Source organism: Vanacampus margaritifer, chromosome 17 (assembly GCF_051991255.1).
Source record: "Vanacampus margaritifer isolate UIUO_Vmar chromosome 17, RoL_Vmar_1.0, whole genome shotgun sequence".
NCBI classification, from domain to species: domain Eukaryota; kingdom Metazoa; phylum Chordata; class Actinopteri; order Syngnathiformes; family Syngnathidae; genus Vanacampus; species Vanacampus margaritifer.
In genome coordinates this window covers 5,227,402-5,251,783 of record NC_135448.1, presented here as the reverse complement: position 1 = coordinate 5,251,783, position 24,382 = coordinate 5,227,402, and the positions used below count along the sequence as shown (strand labels likewise).

Sequence of the window (24,382 nt, the reverse complement as noted above, 5' to 3'; positions counted from 1 at the left end):
CTAAACGATGCAGAGTTTGATAAAATTATAAGGAAAGAGTGGGCAGACTTTTTGGAAATAAATGACTCTCCAGGCCTATCGCCATCTCTTCTCTGGGAAGCTGGGAAAGCAGTAATTAGAGGTAAAATTATACCATATTCATCTTATAAAAAGAAACAGGATCAAAAATTTGAAAATGACTTGGAAGATAAAATTAAACAACTGACGGATGAGTACGCAATAAACCCAAATGACCAAATATGGACTGACTTACAAAATACAAAAATACAGTTAGACGATATGCTAACTAAAAAGACAGAGTTTATAATACAACAATTGAGATACAACAACTTTGAATATAATAACAAATCAGGTAAATTTCTTGCAAACCAACTTCAACGCAATCGGGAAAAATCTCTTATAACGGCTATTAAAGGGACAACTGGTGAATGTACACAATCACCAGAAGAAATTAATCAAATTTTTTATAACTATTATCGCAACCTATACTCAGAAACTAACAAACCTAACCCTGAGCATATTGAGGCATTCCTCAGTAGCTTAAATATGCCTCAGTTAACTACTGAATATAAAGATATGTTAGAAGCGCCACTTACTATAAACGAGTTGTACAGTGCTCTAGATAGTATGCCTAATGGCAAGGCACCTGGCCCAGATGGTTATCCGGCTATATTTTTTAAGCACTACTGGTTAATGCTTGCTCCGCTATTCTTAAGAGTAGTAACAGAAATTAAAACTAATGGTTACATACGTCCACACATGAATACAGCAGCAATTAAACTTTTATTAAAGCCAGAAAAAGACCCCACCCTTCCATCAAGTTACCGTCCGATTTCACTAATTAACACTGATATCAAAATTATTACTAAGGCTTTCACATCTAGATTAGAAACAGTAATCTCGACAATTATTCATAGCGACCAAACAGGCTTTATTAAAGATCGCCACTCTACTAATAATATTAGGAGGCTCTTTAACCTTATTAGCATGTCACAGCGGCATGATAAGAAGGCAGTTATTATATCGTTGGATGCAGAAAAAGCTTTTGACAAAGTTAACTGGTCCTTCCTCTTTGCTGTTTTAAATAAATTTGGCTTTGGGAAATCATTTATCCACTGGGTGTCAGTATTATATGATTCTCCCAAAGCTACAGTTACTACTAACGGGATTATATCTAGGAGCTTTATTTTGCAGAGAGGCACAAGACAGGGATGCCCACTATCCCCTTTATTATTTGCAATATTTATCGAGCCACTTGCAATAGCCATACGCCAGGAAAGAAGGATTCAAGGAATTCACTCTGGGGTAACAGAACATAAAATTAATCTATATGCCGATGATATTTTACTTTATCTAGAAAACCCGGCGATTTCGTTAGGGGAAGTATTTAACTTAATAACTAAATTCTCACAGTTGTCAGATTATTCTATTAACTGGACAAAATCAACACTTCTACCTATTACAGAAAATTCATGGAACCCTGCAAGCCAGGACCCACATTACTCATTTCCTATAGGTAATTTAAAATACTTAGGCATAAAAATCTCACCTAAATTAACTGATTTAATTCATTTAAATTTTTCTCCACTTCTGGATAACATTCATAGTGACTTGGAACGCTGGAATAATCTTCCTATTTCTTTAATAGGACGAATAGCCACCGTTAAAATGAAAGTTTTACCTAAAATAAACTATTTTTTCTCAATGATTCCATTTAAACCTACGGCTAAATGGTTCCAGTTGTTGGACTCAGCCGTTACAAAATTTTACTGGAAAAAAAAAAAAAGCAAAGATTAGTCTATCTACTCTTCAGAAAAGTAAATCCAAAGGTGGCCTAGAGGCACCAAATTTTATGTACTACTATATAGCTAACCAGCTACAATATATCGTTCTATGGGCACAACCCAACAGAGATACTAACTGTTGGCTGGAACTAGAACAGAAGGATTGTAATAACCTCAGACTTCGAGATTTACTCTTTATTACAACATCGATTAAGCGACATAATTGTTTTAAAAACCCAATGATCTCCGCCACCCTGACTGCTTGGTGGAAGGCATTAGAAACTACAAAAGCCCAAGTGGAGCCCTGTGGGCTTTCTCCCCTATGGCATAACCCTGACTTTCGAATTAACAACCAAACGTTTTATTTAGGTGTGTGGGAGCGGAAAGGAATCACACATCTTCACCATCTCTTCTCAGATAATATGTTTATATCATATACATCTTTGCTCCAAAAATACAAAATAACAAACGGAAATTTTTTACATTATCTGCAAGTTAAAAATATGATAAAGAAACAAATTCCAACACTTCAGGGTACGCTCCAACCGCCTGGCTTAGCTAAAGATATTACCAAGCTTTCTCCGACAACAACAAAAAAACTTTCAAAAATATATAAGTTACTTTCATATACGGATAAAATGTCTTTACCCATCTTAAAATGGGAGACAGACTTGTCTATAGCTCCGGAAAACTTTCCGCTATCTTGGACTATAGGATACCTTTATCTCCAAACTTGTGTTTGCTAGGTGACCTAACAACAACTGACCTACCACATAAACAATTTCAATCTACACTTGTAGCCCTTACTATCGCTAAAAAAACAATTCTTGTTAACTGGAAAAATAAACAAACTCTGAATATCGACCAATGGTCTAACCTCCTCATAAATCACATTTTAATGGAAAAAATATCGGCCTCAAATAAAAAACAAATATCAAAATTCATAGAAATATGGTCTACGTATATAGAATATTTTAACCTAATTCTGGTTATTTAATTCTGCCTGTTAGCGAGAGCCACCACATCGTGATAACTTACATTGATGTCTCTGCATTTGGCAGTTTGTTACTAATGGTTGTGTTTTTATAGTCAGGAACCCAGTTGCTGCCAACAGGATCGAACAGATTCACCTCCAATGGGCACTAAAGGCTAATATTCGGATTCACTGCATGCCAGGGGACTAACGCTACAGGTGCTGTCCCCCCTGGCTGGGCGTGGGCGGGTCTGCCCCTCTGTTGGCTGCTGGGTGGCGGCTGCGTCTTGGTCGTTCCCTGGGTCTCGTGGTGGGTGCTGTGTTGCGGGGCTCTCCCTGGTGTCCGGGGCGGCGCCGCCCCGGCGCGGTCCGTCGCTCTGGGTCCGGCGACGCGGGTCGGGGCCTGTGGGCCGCCGGGGTGCCCCGTGGTTCCCTCTCCCCTCCCCCTTCCCCCCCCTTGCTTCCTCTCCCTCTTCACCTCTCCCCGCCCGTCCTCCGCCTCCCTGTCCCTTCTCCCTCGTCGCCCTTCCTCCTCCTCTCCCCCTCTCTCTGCGGCCCTGCTGCTGCCTCCTGCCCTTCCTGTCGTCTCCTTCCCCCGTCCCCTCCCCCTCCCCCTCCCCTAGGCCGGGGGTTCCGTCCGTGGCCCGGGTCTCGGCGCTCCGGGGGCCGGGGGAGTGGGCGGGATTGGTGTTGTGCCCGCCCCGCTCCGGTGGGCCTCCGGGCACTTCGGGCGGGCCCCGGTATCCGGGGGGCAAGCCCCGCCGGGGTCCCGGTGGGGTGGGTGGGGGTTTTGGTGGGCGGGTGCGCCTCCCCCCCCCGCCCGGTTGGGGGGGGCCCAGCTGGTCGCTCCTCTTAACTCACTGCACTAGTTTTGCACAATACATTTTAGGGCACATAACACACTTTGGGGGGGGGTGGGGTGGGGTGGAGACACCGTCTCCGCCCTGCAACTCCCCTCCAAATTTTAATGCACCACACAACTGGGGGGGGGGGGGGGGGGGCGGCATCGGTTGGGGCGGCCGCGGTATGAAGCAGTGCTGCGGTCGCCTGTCCGTGTGCACCCCCCCCCCCCATTAATTTATTTTAATGCACCACATACGCTCATTGACATGCCTGGGGGGCGGATGGATCGGAGCAGGGGGGGATATCATTTCCCTCTGCTCCGGTTCACCTGCCCCCAATTTTTAATGCACCACACGCACACACTTATGTATATACACTGGGTGGGGTCACACACACGGTTTAGGGGTAGAGTTCGCCAGTCGGCGAGCTGGCGAACTTAGTAACAGGGTTAGTTTTTCACTTTGATCGTTGGGGTGACGACCGGGGCCTCTCCCCGCTGGGCCTGGGGTTCGGGGATGCCGCCCGTCCTCCGGTGCCCCCATCTCCCCTTCTGCCCCTGGTGTTCCGTCCCTCCGCGTGGTGGGGTGGGCGCGGGTGCCCTCTCCGCTCCGCTGCCCGGCCCCCTCTTCGGCGCGGATGCCTGGGTGCGGTGTGTCCCCGGGGTCTGGGGTCGGGGGCTGGGGGGCTGTCGGTTGGTGGGGGTGGGGGCGGGGGGCGTTGGCGGCTTGGTTGGTGGGGGGGTGGTGGTGGGGGTGCCGGGGTGGGGGGTGCTGGGGTGGGGAGGGTGTCTGGGGATTTGGGGGCCTGGGGGCGGTTGGGGCTGGGTTGGGGTGGGTGGCGGGGGTGGGGGGCGGGGGGGGGAGCGAGGTTGTGGGCCGGTGGGGTGCCTGGTGGGCCTGCAGTGCCCCGTCCTGCTGCGTTGGGTTGGGGGCGCGGGCCGCGTTGGGGTGGGGGGCGCTCCTGCTCCGGGGTTTGCTCTCCGGCCGGTGGCCCCTGCGGGGCCCGGGGGTCGTCCTTTGGCGCGGCCGCGGCCTGGGGGGCCCTGAGGTGTTGCGCTTGCTCTGTCCTGGCGGGGGTCGACGGCTCCCCTCTTTGGTGGAGATTTTCATGCATGCTAGATCCACCACATCAGCATCTATCGAGACTCAGACACAATTTGTTTCTCCCTCAGGTCATTGATTCGGTGGAGGCTGGTGTCTGTGGATCTCACTCTGCTTCGTCTGTCCTTTCTACCTTTCCTCAGTTTCTCCTTTGGGCCCTTGAGGTTTCCCTGATTTGTTGGAGTTTGGATGTCTTTGGGGTTGGTGAAGGTTAGTGGCCCGGTGGGTGGTGTCTGGTCGGTGCTGGGCTTCGCTTTTCTTTCTTTTCTTTGGTCCCCCTTTGGGTCTCCTGGCGGCCCCACGACTCTGGCTGGATTTTGAAGTGTTCGGTTTAGGTGAACGGTATGGGAATTCTTATTTTTTTTTTTTTTTCGCACGCACGCACGCACGCACACACACACGCACGCACACACGCACAAACACACATCCAAAAAACAAAAAAAAAAAAAAGGGAGAACAATGATGATGACATTTCAAATGATCAATACTGAGATCTCCCAAAAAAGAAAAAAAAAAAAAAAAAAAAAAAAAAAAGAAAGCAATTCAGTTCAGGTCAGAAAAAGAGACATGAAGAAGAGACGACACCTCCTTCAAATAAAAGCATCACGGTGAGATGAGGCGCTTGTTTACAAAGATAGCAGTGGCTGGGGGATGATATAAACACACAAATAAGGGCAGGTGAGATAGAGGTGGGGACAAATAAATTAGGACATAATAGAAATAGGGGAGACAAAAGAGTGGTGAGAAAATGGGAAATAAGGAAAGAGGAGCAATTAAAGTCACCCTGCAACTGTAAACATTAAAAAAGTGGCCTATTTTTATTTTTACTGCCGTTACACGTGGTTTTTATTGCATGGTTTACAGGCAGCTGGTCTGTAGGTAAAACAGTAATCTTCATATTCTCGATTACAGAAGCATTTAGCACAGCAAAGGGATTTATAATAGTTCGTAGTCTCCAATGAACTTCACATTTTGCTCTTTGAATCAAACCTATTAGGAAGGCAGCTTCTATCATGCACCATTAAAACCTTGAATGCTTGACTCTTTCCGCTTCTACACAATTAGAAGCGAACACAAATAGACAGTTAACACATATGAGGCTTCATCTCAAGCATGTTTTACTCACTGATGTGAAAACCTCTGTTGTCTGCTGAATGGTGGCAATCTTGGTCCATTTCCACTTCTGGAAGAGCTGGACTCTAGTGGGGTTGTGCAGCGTAGCAGACGGATGAGTGCGAAAGAAAGTAGGAAAGCGCTGGCGATTGGACAGAGCTGGAGAACTGGACCCATAGGACAACTGAGAGGGAAGGAGAATGTTCTGAATAAATAACTACATACTGTAGGCATGATGTTTTGTCTTCTGTTTCAGTTAGACAATTCAATTCTTTGGAAAAGTGAATTGGAAGAAGAAATCAGTCGTGTCGGGAAATTTCAACATTCACCTACCAAATATTAATGCTGGGCTAGCCAAGAAGTTTCATGTCAAATAGCTTATTTACTATGTAGCGTTAATTTCGTCAAAGAAAACTAAACAAATATATTTCCGTCAACACACATTTTTACCGGACTAAAACTAGACCAGACTAGACTAAAAACATTCATTAATAAACAATAAGTGGGACTATATTTGTATGCATTTTTGATGACTAATGAAAACAAGAGGAAAATGTACTTCACTTAATAACAACTGGACTAAAATCTATGGACATTTTAGTTCATAAACAAAGATGAGACAAAAATTATATGATTTTGTACAATTCTGTCTGTGCTAATCTGTCATTGTCATGTGATACAATGTGACACCCTCTCCCTATCAAATCTGCAACTAGCAAGTGCAACATGTACAAACACATGGGACAGACAGGAAGTGGATTCACCGTGAAAAGTTAAAAAAAAAGAAGTAAATAGTTAAAACATATTAACATTAATCCAACGGCTATAGCGTGCCAACAGTAATCATAATCGGACCGCTAACTAATGCTGGCTAACTTACTAGGTCATAGCATGAAGACAGTCACTTGTTGATATACTGTAATTGTGTATAAAGTTGTTTTTCATCCAACACATAAGAGAAAATTTGATGTGAAATAGTTTTAGATCCGAAATGTTCAACATAATCTGCTGACAAAAAATATACAGGGGTAAAATGATTGTCCTGACTAAAACTAGACTAAAATAGTGACAGTTTTTGTTGACTAAAACTAGACGAATAAAATTGTGTTTTCTTGGACTAAAATAAAAGCTAAAGTGCTAGATTTGTAGTCGACTAAAAATGGACTAAATAAAAACAGGAGGAGGTTGACTAACTAAAAAAACTAACAAGCGTGATTGAAACTGGACTAAAACTGAGACAAAATTAAAAAATGCCTGATAAGATTAACACTATTGCTATTGCTAAAATCATAATTTTCGGACTGTGTGTCACTTGAATTGGGAGTTCAGAGAGTTCCTTTGAGTGATACAAGTGATACAGAATATGCATGTGTTAGCCAGCTAATGATAATATTAATTAAACTGTTAATCACTACGGTCAATGAAACCCATTTCGGCAGTGTATCAATGCCTCTGGCATTGGCTTGCTGCCGGCCTCTCCCTCACTCCATCACGCACTTCAACAGGGCATTAGCCATCTTCAGCCCAAGAGAGCTTGCTAGCTAGCTTAGCTAGAAGAAGCAGCTCGTCCGCCGCAACGAGGATTTGTAATTTACAAGTTAATAGTTACAATAACCGATCTGAATCGAAGTAAGCCATTTAAAAAAAAAAAAACGAAAAACTGTCCCGAATTTGAAGTGGCAGCAACCTGCGTACCTAGTAAGTAGTTTGGCGGACGGCGTATCTAACTACGCATTGGGTGGTTCAATAGTTTTTAAGTAAGTGGATGTCAGAATTTGTAAAAAGCTTTGGCCAACGAATAGATTGAATAAACCGCTATATGGGTGCACTCCATTTACCATTTTGATCAAATTGGATTTTTCATTTGTGGGACTGTGATTATTTATTTATGTATTTATTTTTTAAGTGCAATGACTCAATTCCATTTGAAAGTCATTTGTAACGGTCAACATGAACAGCACATCAGGATTCCAAGCCATATTATTTTCTGCTGTCTACCTGTGTATTTCAAAAATGATTCAAAGTGGTTACAAATGTAAACCAATGTATTTGTAGGAACAGTTCAGTATCAATAATTTTGCAATAATGTTTTTTATTGTTACCTTAATAAACAGAATTATTGACAATTACGAGCTTATGTCACAAGTCAACATGGCGGTCTAATGCTGCATTCGAGGACAAGGGGAAGGTGGGAAGTCGGACTTTTCCGACTTCAAAACTGGAAGAGTGCAACAGATCGCCTCTTTGAACTTGAAAAAAGGACCATCACCGACTAGCTTAAAATTGACTTCACTCGACAATAGACACATGCTGCATTCGAGGAAGGTGGGAAGTCGGACTTTTACGATTTCATGCCAGGAAATATGCACGGGAACAAAAACTAAACTGAGTTACGTGTGTCAGTGTCCTGAACTAAAAAATCTGAGTTACGAAGCTGAAAAAAAAGGACCCCGACTTCACCGACTGTTTTATATCTGACGTCACTCAGCAATGGTGAACCCCGTAGAGACAAAGACCATGATTGGCAAAACATAATTTACACAATTAGAAACATATTAATCTATTTATTTATTTTAACATTAATTTTGTTATTAAAAAAAGTAACTTTACATAACTCAACATGATTTTGACTGACTGTGTTAACCAGAATTACAAACAATTTATAGGAATCAGCCATCTTTGTTGTTTACATTCGCTTCAAACGCTTTGAGGTCAGAACTGGGAGATTCCAAGTGGGATATGTCCGACTTCCCACCTTCCTCGAATGCAGCAACAGACCGTGAATGGCAAAACATAATTTAAACAATTAAAAAACAAATGTATCTCTTTATTTATTCTGACTAGGGATGGGCGAGTACCGATCGGGCCAGGCCACATTTGATGGTATCAGTACTAGCGAGGGATATCGATACTGGTATCAGCCCCCGCTCTTGTGCCCATTTTTCGGTGAGGAGCTGTCAGAAAGACTGCGGGGAACGAAAGTTTTGTTCCATCTCGTTTGTTTCCTGTGTGTCTCCTTATGAGGTAACACTTGTTCATTTCATTACTTCCGGCAGCATCATTTCGGTGTGCGTTACTGAGAATAATTAAGTACTCTTGTTGTAAGTAATATCACCTATACCTGTGGTTCAATGTGTGTTATATATGTTTGTAACTTCGCTGTATTTAACTGGCTTGTTTACGTTTGCCGCATGCTTAATTGCCTCGTTAACGTCGTCGACTTTTATGAGCAAATTTAACAAATGCAATTGCCATTAATTTCATCCAATTTTAAGGAAATTTGCTGTAGTTGGGATATATGTTTTAAAAAAATGATCTGTCATTGTTTTTGGGGAAATTTTATGCATCCTATGTACTGGTACAGGCTCCAGCACCCTCGCGACCCTTGTGAGAAATATGCGGTTAGGAAAATGGATGGATGGAAGAACTAATGGTATTGCCACTTGGTATCGGTATTGGTATCGAACATCCCTAGTTATCAAATTAATTATTTGAAATACATAACTTCACATAACCCAGCGTGATTTGGACTGACTGCATTAACCAGAAAACCAAACAATTTATCGTAATCAGCCATCTTTGTTGTTTACATTGTTGTTGTTATGATAGTCACAGGCAAAAGCAATGCAAATATGTCGTTTGTTTTTAACGAAAAAGCAGAAATGCCCGGATGTTCGGAATTCTCAATAAAGGCAAACAATCTTAATCTGTACTACTTCTCTGACTTGGAAATGTGGATCAACTGATAAATAAATAATACACAGTGTCTGCTAATAGATAAATAACACCCATTGCAGTATTGGAAATGTTGAATAGGTGTGTTGAAATAGTAGAACTCTCGTTGCCAAGTTTGAACCCCCTGGCCAGCCAGTTGTAGTAGCCTCTCTGTGTGAGTTTACACATTCTGTCTATGCTTTGTTGGTTTGCTATGGATTTCGTGGCTTCCTCCCACCGGTTGATAGCATGAAGAATAGTTGGATTCGCTAAGCTAGCCACAGGTGTGAATACTAGTGTGAATTGTGTTTCAGTGCTGTGAATAAATAGTACATTCAAGTTAGCCAGCTAAAATTCAAGATAGGATCAGCCTCCTTCAAGCCCTGTATGGTATCTTAGTCACAATGGCGGACAATGGTGAAGGAATATGGGTCACTGTCTTACGGGAAGCAAGTGGAGGAACGTTATCATATAAATAGCCGACTGCATGAAAAATGGAAGAGTGCGCGCCTTTTACCAGCATTGCCCGAAGAACACAATGACATAATTGCTATCCTGTTTTAAAAATAGATAATAGAGTAGACCCAGTCAGTCAGTAAGGGCCATGACCGACAGAACACACCTGTAATTTGTGAGCTGCACAGATTTGATAACTGAACTGAATTAATTTTATACTTTGAAATAGAGCAGTTGTCGTTAGTAATTTAGTACTTTCTATAGTCATTAATTTAAACATACTTTTCAATGTAAATTATGCAGCCATTTGAGTCTTGTCTTAAATCTAAATACTAAATATTAAATACTAAAACCTGTTTGCTGCAGTTCAAAGACTTAATCTGTATATTTGTTCTTTCTTTCTGTACATTTGGGTATAAGCATTGGAGCACTGATAGCGAGTGCCAACACCTCCCATCACAACTTGTCCCCATGGTTGTTAATGTTGGAAGGCATAAAATTACAATTAATGATACATTGCAAATTAGATATAAACTCGTTATAATTGACTGTGAAATTATGTGAGTAATACACTCAATTAACCACTTCTAACACGAGCTTTGTAATACACTTTGTCTTTTGGTGACGGTGATTACACTTTAAAGGTATTATATCACGGTATTTTAAGCCCTTCCACAGTTAACTATAGGCATTTAATGATTAAATCTTACCGTTGACACCAAAGCGATGTAATTAATTAAATTAATTAATTTTTAATTAAATATTTTGTATTTTGCTGGCTATTTTTCTAACGTGAAAATAAAACGCCCGGTTCTGTAAAACCCTCTCGTCCGAGCCAGCTGCTGCGCGCGCCACCCACAAAATCTGGCGCACTGCGTTTGAGCACTCCTCTGAATGACGTCTTCTGTAAATGTGGAAATTAGATGATGTTCAATTCTTCAATAAACATTTTAAACAAAACGGCTCCTTGCCGCAAGAAATTGTAGTGGAGGAGGAGGGGAAGAAAGGGAAGAAGAGGCGTATTAGGGCCACGTATAAATATATTTTTTTAGAGGGCAGAGGCAATATTCTGAGAGAAAAAAACTCGCAAATGCCATTCTATAAAGTGGCAAATTTGCGACTTTTTTAAGTGGCAGATTTGTGAGAAAAAAACTCAGAAACTTACAAGAAATACACATAGCGTACTACTCGGATGTTGCCAATACTATTCGGCCGGGTTTCCAAATAAGGAGATAGTAAGGGCTTTAACCATATCATGTTAAGCATTGGTACTTTGAAGCCTTTGTGTAGGCCCAGACCGTGAGGATCAATCATTTAAGTTTATTTGTTAAAATAAATATTTACTTGTACATTAATGTTTCCAGAATTATTGTTTACACATTCATACATTTTGGTATTTTTTGTACAAGTAACTAAGTAGATGTGTCGAATCTGCTGCTCTCCGTCATTCACTTACTTGCATCTACCTACAGTATGCTAGCTTCTGCTTGGTTAGTGTTAGTCAGCTGAGAGGGATCAGGAAGTGTTGTCTATCTAGCTACTGTGTATGACAAGTAAAGTTTAAATAAAGAATGAATCAGTCTCCATCCTGCCTTTTCATTTTATTAACAGTGTCACATTAACCACCAACGAATCCTCACATTAGACTATAGTTACACTACGTGCATTTCTCGTAAGTTTCTGGTCTGAGTTTTTTTTTATCGCAAATTTGCCACTTAACAAAGTGACAAATTTATGAATTGTTTTCCTCAGAATATTGCCCCACCCTCTATAAAAAAAAATATATATATATGTATACGTGGCCCTAATATGCCGTCGTAGAAGAGAGTGAGGGAAAAAAACCTGAATGAGATCATGAACCCCGGGACCATCTGCTTCTGCACGTGACCGTGCTAACCACTACACCATTCGCCCAGTTTATTTGTAGTTTACACAAGTGTCAGCCATGGAACCTTTCTGGGAATTTAAGACGGCCAATTGGCATCACAAATGTGAAGGATAATCGATTGCTTTTAATTCATTTGGAAAGAAAGTTTACTGATTAAGTCTTTTATCAGAATGCTGCGAGCATAGAGGTCTCAGAGACAGTGGGCGTGCGTTTAGTCCGCAGAGGCGGTGCGGGGGTATGTCCACACCTAATGACGTCATACAGTGAGCACCCGCTCGTTTTCTCAGGCTGGGAGGGGCTGATGCGTGGAGAGCAGAATGACCTAGAATTTCTCATAGAGGGGCAAATGGAGGAAAAAAACACATCGCAGATGTTTTTGGTGCGGAATTAGTATTTTAACATGGCTAAAAGCTCCAAAAAGTAGATTTTTCACATTACTGTCCCTTTAAGAAGAATAATACAATTCAAAAGTAAATTACAAATGCATAAAGATGCATACAGATGGTGGCATGTTTATTACCCTCCCATTGGCTCGCTGCTATGCGAGTCATCCCTTCTTATCAGAGTTTAAATGTTTTATAGTTTTCAAGTTTTACATTAGTTTTTATTTATTTTTTAATCCAAAAAGTGCTTAAACGTTTGTGTCGGGAGTAACTTTAATGACCAAAGCGCTGTAACTTAAGTCATTAAAGTTACAAGGGTTGTAATGTTTCAATGTATTTATATTGCAGTAGTTAACTTTATTTACAGCAGAGTGTAAGTTGGATTTCCCCATGAGCCTGAGAGTAATCAGTAAAGAAAGAAAATGAAATTTACACTGCCTATTGAGAATAACGATGTCTCACTGAAAAGATTGCCTGCATAGATCAAACCTATGTACGCTGGCTACCAATTTCTGAATACTTTTATGTAACGGACACCAAAATCTTACCACTATGAGGTTCCACATTCGAGCAGCTTCTGCCACCAGTGTGGACACTGAGCTGCACCCAGGCATCAGGACAATCTTGATGGGTTCTGTATACAGAAGGTCATAAAGTAGCTTGGTGGCTTCTCCGGGATCACACTGTTGACACAGAAATTGTACGGCTATCAGTGATTTTATTTGTATTTTTTTGTCTTTATTTGGAACATGTAAACAAAAACAAAACAAAACAAAATAATAATCAAGAAAGACAACATAAACAAAATCTTAAAATATGATAAAGGCAAAATAAACATTTTCTCATGCTTGAAATGGGGTAGGAGGAAATATAGACTTATGTAGTCCTACCCCTTACATAAGATCCTACATCTTTTATACAGGGAGTCCTCTAGTTACGGCGGAGTTACGTTCCTACGCTAGCGATGTAACCCGAATTTTGAATTAAGTCGGATTTCACCATTAAAGTCGATATTTACATCAAAATAATTTGTACAGTAATTTTAAAAAACATATTTGCGCGACCCGGAAGAGCCGGAACCAATATTTTAGGTTTCTGCACAAACATTCATTGCTGACGGACAGCAGAGCTGAGCTAATTCCAATTTAAACACGGAAATGTGACACGCCTGATGGCGAGCCGACCTGCTCGATGGACGTCCGTTGCTGGAGGTAACAACACAACTTTAAATAACTGTACAATGGCGTGTTTACTGTGGGGAGTTAACGAAAAAGAAGGTGCAACAGACGAGGTCGAAACGACATAGGTCGTGTACGACGCAACTCGAGGACTCCCTGTATTATTAATTAATTATTTATTGTGGGAATGCTTTTATGCTATTGAACCCGTCAAGTTAGCTCAGTGGTTAGAGCAGTTGCCTTCCACCATAGAGAACCTGGGTTCAAACCCTGCTTGGACCACATTTTAGTACATGCGATGGTTCGATACCAACTGATTATTATATCAGGATATTGATTATAAAGTCACTGAAATTATTTAAGCACATGCATTCAGCTAATAGCATTCCCATGCAATTTCTGCAGAAATTGCACTTTGTCTAGTTATTTATATTATACATGTACAAGATCTGTTTATTTTCATATAACTTTTCAATCTGCACCTGGATATTTTCAGATTTTTTTTTACAGTTTCCAAATATCAGGATTTTTGGTTTATTTAGATTTAGCGGTAAATAATTTCTAGCAAACTATTTTTATTTTTTTTTTACTGATCTCAACAGTCAGCGTGGACAGACGTTTCTGCAAGTTTTCCACAGCAACCAGAATGTTTGTGTCTTCTGCAAAAAGGATGGATTTCAAAGATTTGCCAACATTACAAATGTCATTAATATAGATAATAAACAACAGTGGTCCCATTACTGAGTAAGTTGCAAACCGTATACAACTAAATGCCATCAAACTTGGAGCGCTTCCACAGCTATATGTACGTATGGATGTATAGTATGTATGAATGTATATTAGGGCTGGGTGATATGGCTAAAAAGTGTATCACATTTTTGTGTGCACTTATTTGTTGGTACAAGCGGCTTTATGTTCTGGTGGACACTCAGGAGACGAGCACTTGGTGACACGGCTGTGCTCAAAACATACTTTTGTGCTCAAGATTTTCTCTTACATGCTTGTAATTGCATACTGTTGCCTCTGCCTATAACACACACAATGCCAGGGTTGGGGTTTTCTTTATTTTGTTTAAATTGAACATTCTATCAAACACATTTTGTATTAATACTGAATATTGATCAACCATCGTATGATGCAGGATGCAGTGCTGTGTAAGTCCATTCCATTCACCATTTTAATCAAATTAGATTTTTCATCTGTTGTACTATGGGCTTTTTAAAAAAAAAATCATATTTAAGTGAAAATTAGCACGTATATGTCAACTGTTACTGAACATATAGTGAGCAAAATATGTCAGCTCTCATTCATATGTAATATAGCCAGTGAGTAAGGTAGCCCACATGCATTACCAAAGAGGCAAGGTGAGGCATGTTTCAAGGTCATCTCAGTCCTGACAGCCTCGTCAGGGGAGGCTCCATTTTTCTATGTGGAGACTGGGGAAAAACATTTACCCACCAGTCAAGTTCCATTATCTTGAGTCACACATACAAATAGCAAGCCTTGCTTTCCATTTACAACTTTCGCAAATGAAAAATCAATAAGCAATTTAAGTGATAATGCTAAGGGCATACTAACCTTTAATCATGTAGAGGAGTGCAAGCCACAGATGGTTAACTTTCTGCTGGATCATTGGTAATTTTGCGATTTTCATTTGTCATTTGGGGCATTTGTGTAAACCCCGTGGGCAACAATTTTATTTTGACTAAATTCTTGTGATTTTGAACTCTTTGACTGCCAACCGTTTTCAGAAAAGGGATGCTGTGGGTGCCAGCTGATTTAAGCATTTTGACTGATCTTTCAAGGTTTGTGTTTGGACTATGGAAACACAGATACTACCAAATGAAATATTAAACTCTCATCTTTCATCAGAAAAAAAAGTTTGTTTCTACCTTATTCCGTTTTTCACTAATCAACAATAGAAAATGGTTAGTTTCACCCAAATGCTCTGTTTTGGACCAAAATACGGAGAAATCAAGCTTTTTTTTTAAACAATATTATTTCATGCACTCTAGTGAATTTGACACCTTTTTTTCCCATGAATGATGCCACAAACACCTAAACAGTGCTTTTACTTCTGTATAACACTACCACCAACAATGAAAAAGTGTTTTTTGATAGCAAAATATGTTTATTTACATTCATCAGTGTAACAATTTGGCAAACTATTTACAAATGTGTGCAACTGTGGTACTATTTACAATTGTGTGGATGTTTCAACTACAGTTTTTCATTTTGTGTAACACTCCCCTGCGTGCAAGGGGACACAGCAGGATTTGCACAACAGATTAGTTTCACTGCGATTGCCCCTTCGCGTGCAGACCCTACACTTTCTTGCTGGCCTTTTTTTCTGGGGAGTAGCAGGTATATACTGCAGTGTGTGTTTGGCCATGTTGCCATCAAGTCTACTCTCAAGATCATGATACGGTGACCTGGTGTTACGTCTGGCTTCCTCATGTCCTTCAGTTCCTAAACCGGGTGGTAGATGTTCTGATCCATCTTATCCACTCCATTCATGGTGGCATCGTAAGCCAGAACCAGTGTCTTCTCCATGATCAGACTGTATCCACTCCTCCGATGAATATGCATTGGACTCGGGGTACTCTTCATCGTCCAATTGAACGTCCGCCTGTGCAGAAGTGCTCGGTTGTGCTCCGCGTTTTCCGGCGTTAGCATCGCTAGCCGGTGAGGCTTTACGACGTGATCGAACCCGCCGCGTCAACGCTTCCAACTTCGGTGTCAACCTCGGAGTCACCATCATCATCATCGTCGTCATCAATGTGATCTTTAGCATTGGTCGATGCTTTTCGTCTTTGAAAAAAATGCTCAAGCGTGAGCTGCTTGCAACTGGTCGCCATTTTCGCTTCCTCAGCCATTCTCCCCTCAACACTAGCTCCGCCTCACGTCTTCTACTGACGCCTACCCGATCTTGTCCAAAGAGAGTCATCGCTGCCATCTAGTGCCCATAAATAGTCATTATACTAATTTGATCTGCTTGATACTTCCAGCAAAAATGTGTGTCCCTAGTGCCCCCCAATGCTTTTTTTTTGATGAAACACAGAAAAACATGAAAATGCCAGAAAATGGTTAAATAACACCTACGGGTAAACATTTCTTGACAATAATATGTTATATGTGATATCACTAGTCTATACTTGACATTCTGATTAATGTTAGATTTGTGAGTTATGAAACACAATATAGCCATTTTTATCCATATCAGGAAGCGGCCAAGTGGCAAAATGGCCGCCCCCTGAGATGGATAAAAACGGCTTGATTTTGCTACTTAACTCATATTCCACTAACACAATATTAGCCAGAATGCCACATTTAGACTAGTGGGCTGCATAGAACATATTGTATAAGAGAAAGAATTGGGGTTGACTTCCCCTTTAAAAAAAAAAAAAAAAAAGTATGTACATTGCAACCCTTAGCAAAAAAAAAAAAAGTTTTATCATGGAGTTTGTTTTTTGTCAGAAATGAACCATTCTGTATTTGATGTGTCATGATTTACTTAGAACAGTGTTTCCAAGGCTCACTCATGGGGGTGTACGCCATTCATCAGCGAACAGATCGTGTTATGCATACAAACACTGGTTAAATATGCACACGGAAATGTCATGCAGACTCAGCATGACACACAGCACACTCACACTCACGCACACAAACACGCATGCACACAAATCAGATCTGTAGAAAATTATTAATGAAATTATAATCACCCAGATGCAGCATATTAATCAATCTCGGTTGCATACAGTTGATTAAAGACCAGTCCCTAGACACCTGACATTAGCTGCTGTGATGGGATGTTACCTCGTCAAATGTGCGGGGAAACATACCAGCAGGCTTGTACCTTTGACATTTTTTTTCCAATTAATCATAATTTATTTTTCCTATCTTTTGTGATAAGAATTCAGCATGATCTAAGCTGGGGAGGTGACCAACTGTTACAACTCCACAGCTTTGGGCAACAGGAGTAAAGAATGACAGTATTATATAATGATCCCATATAGCATTGTAGCTGTTCTACATTCATCAAAACGATAGCAGAACAACGAGAATACAAAGCAGGCCACGCTCATCTTATCAATTTGGTTGAGTGATAATCACCAGCGCTGCAGAGATAAAGCTCTTACAAATGATTGAATGAGAAGGGCAAACCCCTTCCAAAAAAAACCTGTCATCAAGACAGTACGATATATTGCGTGGGAACTCAAACTCCAAAAGTCAAACCTCATCCGTCAAGTCTCCACACTGATTTCAAGATTAATTAATTTCCTTTTGTGGAGTCATTCAATTGTAAACACTGTGCAATGGAACATATATTTAACCTTGGATAAAAAATTTCAGCTATACATTTCAGCATCATCAGAGTGCTTCACCTTGAGTTTGTCGATATGGCGACATGACAGTGAACTTGAAATGTCCGTGTTACCGAGCTGGTTCGGGTGAGTCAAGTTACTAACGGAACTTTACAGATAACTTTTGCTTTAACCCGCTTACATGCACTCACTATATCCCTATATAAGTCAGCAAATATAAGTCGGCAAATGTTTATATATTTCCATGTATTTATCAAGGTCCGCCTAGGACACTAATTATCAAACGATTTTCATCAGCAAAATCAGCAATATTAACAGACAAGATAAACGACATAAAAAAACTTCCCAGAAAAACAACAACTTTTTTTTGTTATTCAACTCAATCTAACTAGCATAATTATTATTAAAGGTGAGTAATAACTTGCCAAATTTACTCTGTTAGGTTTGCTTGAGTAATTGTACTTGTGAAAGTTGTTTCAATGCCAAGTACTTTTTATTCATACTCACATATTTTTATTAAGGAACTATTACTTCATTATATAGAGCAGTAGTAACCTCACAATAGACTAACCAGGGTGGCGTGGATCAGTAGTAGAGTGGCCGTCTCGTAACCCAGAAGTTGTGGGTTTGATCCCATGCCACTGACCACATCAAAGTATCCTTGAGCAAGATACTGAACTGAGATACTAAATAAAATGTCCACAAAATTGCCCAAAAATGTCAGAAATTAATAGCAAAAAATGCAGGAAAAAGTTTTAAAAAAATAATAAGAATAAGAATAATAAAAAAGCCATAAAATATTCAGCAAACCATGAAGACGGGCAGAAAAGACGAAAGGTAAATTAAAAGGTAAATTAAAAAGTTTTACAAATTACTATAAAATGTCCATTAAATTGCCAAAAATATCAGAGAATAGAATTTAAAAAATGGCAGAAAAGAAAACATTTAAAAAGTAAATATATCCGAACAAGCAGGGAGAGGCAGAAAATTACAATATTTCCATAAAATTGACAAAAATGTCAGACATTTGACAGAAAGGCAGATAATCTAAAAATGTATGCAAAAGCGAAAAATAAAAATAACCGGAAGACGAAATTAACCTCAAAGTATTGGATGCTGCATATTTTCCTGTTATGGTGCAGCTCTAATTAGCTCTTGGGCCCTCAGTACATTAGACTAACACTAACACACTGTTTCTTTCATAACAATGTTCAAATGTTTTGCAGCTCCAGAAAGATTTTTGTTTATTTATTTGACCTAAAATGGCTCTTTTGACAGGAAAGGTTGCTGACCCCTGTTGTAGATAAAGCGCTATATAAAAAGTAGTCCATTTACCAAATTTACAATTGCAGCAAGGCATGGTGGGTAGTCTGAATAATTAATAATATAAACTTGAAAGGGGCGGCACGGTGGCTGACTGGTTAGCACGTCCGCCTCCCAGTCCAGAGGACGTGAGATCGAGTCCGGGCTTCGGCTTGGGTGGAGTTTGTATGTATGCATGGCAGGTTAATTGAACAATCCAAAAAGTTGTCCATAGGTGTGAATGTGAGTGTGGATGGTTGTCCGTCTATGTGTGCCCTGCGATTGGCTGGCAACCAGTTCAGGGTGTACCCCGCCTACTTCCCGAAGCCAGCTGGGATAGGCTCCAGCGACACTTGTGAGGAAAAGCGGTTAAGAAAATGGATGGGCCAAAAAAGTGATTTAATCGACTTGGAAGCAAGGATATTATATTTAAGGAAAAGTAACAAAATAACTGAAAAGCACACTTGAAATTGCTAATTGAATGGCAGCAAGGTCGCAAGAAGTTTTGACTGCTGTTTATTTTATTTGCTGGGTTGAAAGATACAATGAAATCTTAAAGGTGAAAATGCACTTTAGTGGGGTTTTCTATCAATAATATGCATCCCAGCCTGTCTACAATCCAACCAGGTATAAAAAAAAGTCCATCCGTGACTTCTTTAGCTTTCTCCTACTTTCTAAAATGTGTGCTTCAAATGGGCAGATCAAACTTCCGTGACTTAGTGACGTAAAAAAGGACACGGAAGTGCACTCGCACCAGCCCTTTTGGGTTAGTGGCACCACCTCTGGTAAAGGTTTGTCACGCCCACTGAAATTCGAGAAGCTGGCTGTGCCTTTCTTTTTCTCCCCCCGCTCGCAAATGCTCCGTGGAGAGGGGAAACATTGATCAGGAAAAAGTGGTTGCTTCCTTCGTCCCAAGACTTTGAGAAGACAGTGGATTAATTTTATTTTTGAAGGACGTGTACCGACAGACATCATTTCTCAAAGTACTGTTTTGTTAGTGAAAGTCTGTTCAGAGCTGGATTAGCAACACGTTTAAACATAATGGATCGGTGCCAACAGTGTGACACGACTGCAAACAAGAAAGAAGATAAGTTTAACATTTTTTATTTAGCCTTACTTCCTGTCCTTTCTAATCTAAATGTGCACATTTGTGTTGTTCATAACCGCTTGTAAAAGTCTACAAACATTCGCAGCAAATCGGAGACATAATGTTCGCTCGAGATTTGCCAGTTGCGGCAAAATAACCATTGCCTAAACAATCCCAACTAACACTACGTACAACATAGTCTCTGTAGTAACGTTATGATACTTTTTCTTATGGTAAAACGTTATGCCACTTTTCCACATATTAAAATAGTTCTTAAATGTGTAAAAGACATATCTGTATTTTTCTTTTCTGCTGCTCCCATGACCAGTCGTTTCCAGTCACAACATTGACCTAAATCACTGCCCCTTTGAGAGAGAAGGGTATGGCGTAGGCATGGCCTGGTGCAGCTATTTACATAAAAGTGACACACCCCTAAAACAGGCAAATGCATGTCACAGACATGTCTTTTGCACATTTGAGAACTATTTTAGTATGTTGAAAAGTACAGTAGTCCCCTGGTATTTCGCTGTTCAGTTTTTGTAGTCCTGCTTTATCGTAGATATTTTTGTAAGTGTTATTGTTATTGATGGTGTTTCTAACCTTTATTATCATTATTATTATTAGTAGTAGTAGTATTACAATATCAGGCACTTTTTATTCTCCACACTTTTTTTTGCCATGTAACAACTCCCACCTAATAATACTGGTTTACACCGTTTCAACTTGCTTCAAAAATTCACGCCTCCCGGGGGTATATATCGTCTGATTCCACATTACTTACAGTATTTGCACAATTTAACTTTAAATGTCAACTTTTCCCTAATTTTCAATGGGACAGACATTGACATTTTTCTAAGTCTCATTTTCCACGCCCACTTCCATACATATAACTGATCATCATTGCCAGCCCCTCTGATACTGCTCAGTGGTGCAGTTCAGCATTTCCAGCATTCCCACGCATTTTCTCCAGAAATTGCACTTAGTCTAGTACATTTGGTATTCTACTTTTCATACTAGACATACAATATATTATTTGTGTTTAAATATGTTGCATTGTTTTAAAATAAATTAGGATGTATTTAAACATAGCAGAATTTTGCTTCTTGCAGGGGCAGGATAGTAGTGGAACATTAACCACCGCAATTCAGGGGTAAATAGTGTATGTTGGTATGTGAATGGTATTGTCATGATTGAAGGATTAGTCTGTCAATCAGTCAAACCTCTTGCACCCCGCCACTCTGGGGAAATTCCCAGCACATTTAAATGAGATGCTATAGGTTGTATGTGCACCCCCATGGCTTCCTCATACATCCAGGAACCTTTGGGACCTGTCTTCCCATTTCAGCACCACAGGAACCTGACATACATTTAATCATCTTTTTCAAGTGAGAAATTCTCTGCTTTGTTTACCGCCTGTTAACACAGGCTTTGTTGCAATGCTGAGTCTGTGCGTGGTATGTGCAACTGGTCAGGCACAAGGGCAGGCAGTATTTTTTGCTTTACCTAACTGAACTCAGTGTTACTTTCCACCAGTGATTATTTCACCGACTAAATTTTTTTGTCATATTATTCGTCACAAACACTTTTTTGAAATAAAAAAACAAAATGAAACAAAAATTAAAATAGAAGCCAATCATTGAACAATGACGATAACTAAATTGGTTGAATGTTGTCAATGACAAAACCGAAAACAACACAGTGACGAAAATTCACAAAATCCAATCAGAAGAAGGAATGAAACGCAGGTGGGGGAAAAGAACCGATCAGAAACTGTTCACTGCAATGTATTTAATGTTCAAACATGTTTACTGTAAAATTTATCTCAAGCAATTACACACTTTTTTTTTTATTTAGATGAAAACTAAGTTTTAAGACGGCACATTATTGTCCGTTCAACATTTTTCATTGAAACAAAGTTGACTAAAAACACTGTTGTGTTAAATGCGTCTTGCGTGTTAAACTACAGTTACAAATAGGTGTGTTTCAATTTTCTATTTAAAAGTTGAAATGTATGCTGAAGGAAAACATCCATTAGATTGTCAATTTAGTTGACTAAAATTGCTCTCTATTTCGTCGACTAACATTGCTTTTTATTTCGTCGACTAACATTGCTTTTTATTTCATTGACTAAATTGCTCTTTATTTTGTTAGGGCTGGGCGATATGGCCAAAAAATAAAATCTCGATTTTTACAGACATTCAGGACGATTATGATTTTAATCGATTTTAATCTAATAAATCCAACAAACATTTATTTAAAGGTTTTATTTATTCAAAAATAATTCCTGTGCAAAATGTTAGTTTTGACATAAACTTAACATTCATAGTTTTTTCTTAAATGCCACAATGAAGTAGTTGGTAGCTATTGTAAACATGTCTTGTAAAGCACCCATCCAGCATTCTGCCACAAAAACATTTGAATGTAACACAACATGAGAACAACAGCTTTTAATAATCCAAAAGACAAAATTCGATTTCACGATTTAGAAAATTTTCAATGATTAGATTTTTAAAATGACAATGTATTGAATTAATTAGATTTATTGCTCAGCCCTAATTTTCGTCTACTAAAATTGCTCTTTATTTCGTCGACTAATATTGCTCTTTATTTCATCGACTGAAATTGCTCTTTATTTATTTCCGTTGACTAAAATTTGATTAAAACAAAAATACAATCTGATGACTAAAATATGACTAAAACTCTCATTATATAGTCAAAAGACTATGACTAAAACTACTTTAAAATTTATTGCAAACTTAACACTGCTTTCCACTGAGACAAGTTTAAAAAGCAGTCAACCATAGTCAAACATAGTCATGTATTTTCAACCCAACGTAGTGACTCCGTTATCTTGATGCTGGGTTTTATTCAATCTCAGAGGCGAAATAGTGTTTGTTTGAAGTGACGTTGCCAAGGTTACTGTTGTCATGCCAATCTACATCTAATGCCATCCAACACCCTGCTCGCCTCTGGCATTTGGAGTGGGGACGTGATACAGAGCAACTCGAACAAATCACGGGGATGCTTTTAAAAGCAGCAGCATGTCACACACGCATTCAATTGCGTGTTTGTGTCAGTATGTTAATATGCAGTGTGTGAGGGAACTTGTGTGGTCGAGAAATTATAATTCGACAATTAAGGGGGCAAAATCATTTACATGGCACCATTTTGGTCCTTAAAAGTATATTACAGAAATAAATAATATATATATATTTTTTAATGCTCTAAGTCTCCCTGTAATATGGTCAACTAAAACAGCAGCAAGTGATGACAGAAACTTTTGAGAGCTTTGAAAAAAGACCCACCTTTTAGTTATGATAAACAACCTCCCTCCAGAGGACAGGAGTGAAGACATCACACTCTACTGTCAGCAGAAGACTGCACGCAAAAAGGTACAGAGCACAAATATACATGTGTTTCATTTTGAGTTTTTTTTTAATTGTTAGTTATAATTAGTTTTCAAAACTTCTTATTAGTTGTAGTTTGTTTTCTTTAAATGCTCCATTTGAGTTTTTATTAGTTTTAGTATTAGTTTTGCTTTGTAGTTTTTGTGTGTATTTCTTGTGTGCAACATTTAAAAAACATCACTGCAAATATTGTGTAGACAATCTAAAACCCCCAAAAATATTTTAAAACCAACCATCCACAATCAATACAGGTACTGTATAACAGACTTTGAATTACAATAAGTGCAATGCATAATACTGCTTCAACCCCAAATGCTCATGTATTAAATTGCTAAAAATTGCTGTTATTAGTTAGTTTTAGTTCACTTAGTAAACATTATGTGTTTTTTTTTTTGTTAAGCATTTTCATTTTTATTTTATTTTGTTAACGAAACTGTTTTCCCCCCTTCTTTTTCCCACCATTGGTTTTTGCTAACTAAAATACCTAGGCATATTCAAAACCAATTCTTTCAGACTGATACTGATACCAAGTACTAATACCACTAGTAATTTTGATACCCCAAAAAATCCTAAAAACAATGATAGATAATTTTAAAGAAATACCTATATATCCCAATATATCATTTTAACAAACAGAAAATTGCATGAAATTAATTAATTATTAATGGCAATTTTCTATTCTAATAATTTCTAATTTGTAGTTCTTGTTCGTAAAAAATAGCCATAAGAAGTACCGAGTGCTGAGCCCTTAAAATAAGGCCGAGTATCGACCCAATACAGATACCTTGTATCGCTAGTCTCCCATCCCTAAAAAATAACCTTGGTTACA

General features: G+C 39.5%; 1 protein-coding gene across 6 annotated transcripts in view; it reads right to left on the bottom strand.

Annotated features, from left to right (window-relative positions):
• The window catches only part of gabbr1b (gamma-aminobutyric acid (GABA) B receptor, 1b), a 305,030-nt gene that overhangs the window by 100,487 nt on the left and 180,161 nt on the right, over window positions 1-24,382 (bottom strand). For all 6 annotated transcript variants that reach the window (XM_077548507.1, XM_077548508.1, XM_077548509.1 and 3 more), the window contains 2 exons: window positions 12,803-12,937; window positions 5,827-5,997 (listed from right to left, as the gene is read on the bottom strand). In XM_077548507.1, the coding sequence (XP_077404633.1) occupies window positions 5,827-5,997; window positions 12,803-12,937 (306 nt within the window). The remainder of the gene's footprint in view (window positions 1-5,826; window positions 5,998-12,802; window positions 12,938-24,382) is intronic.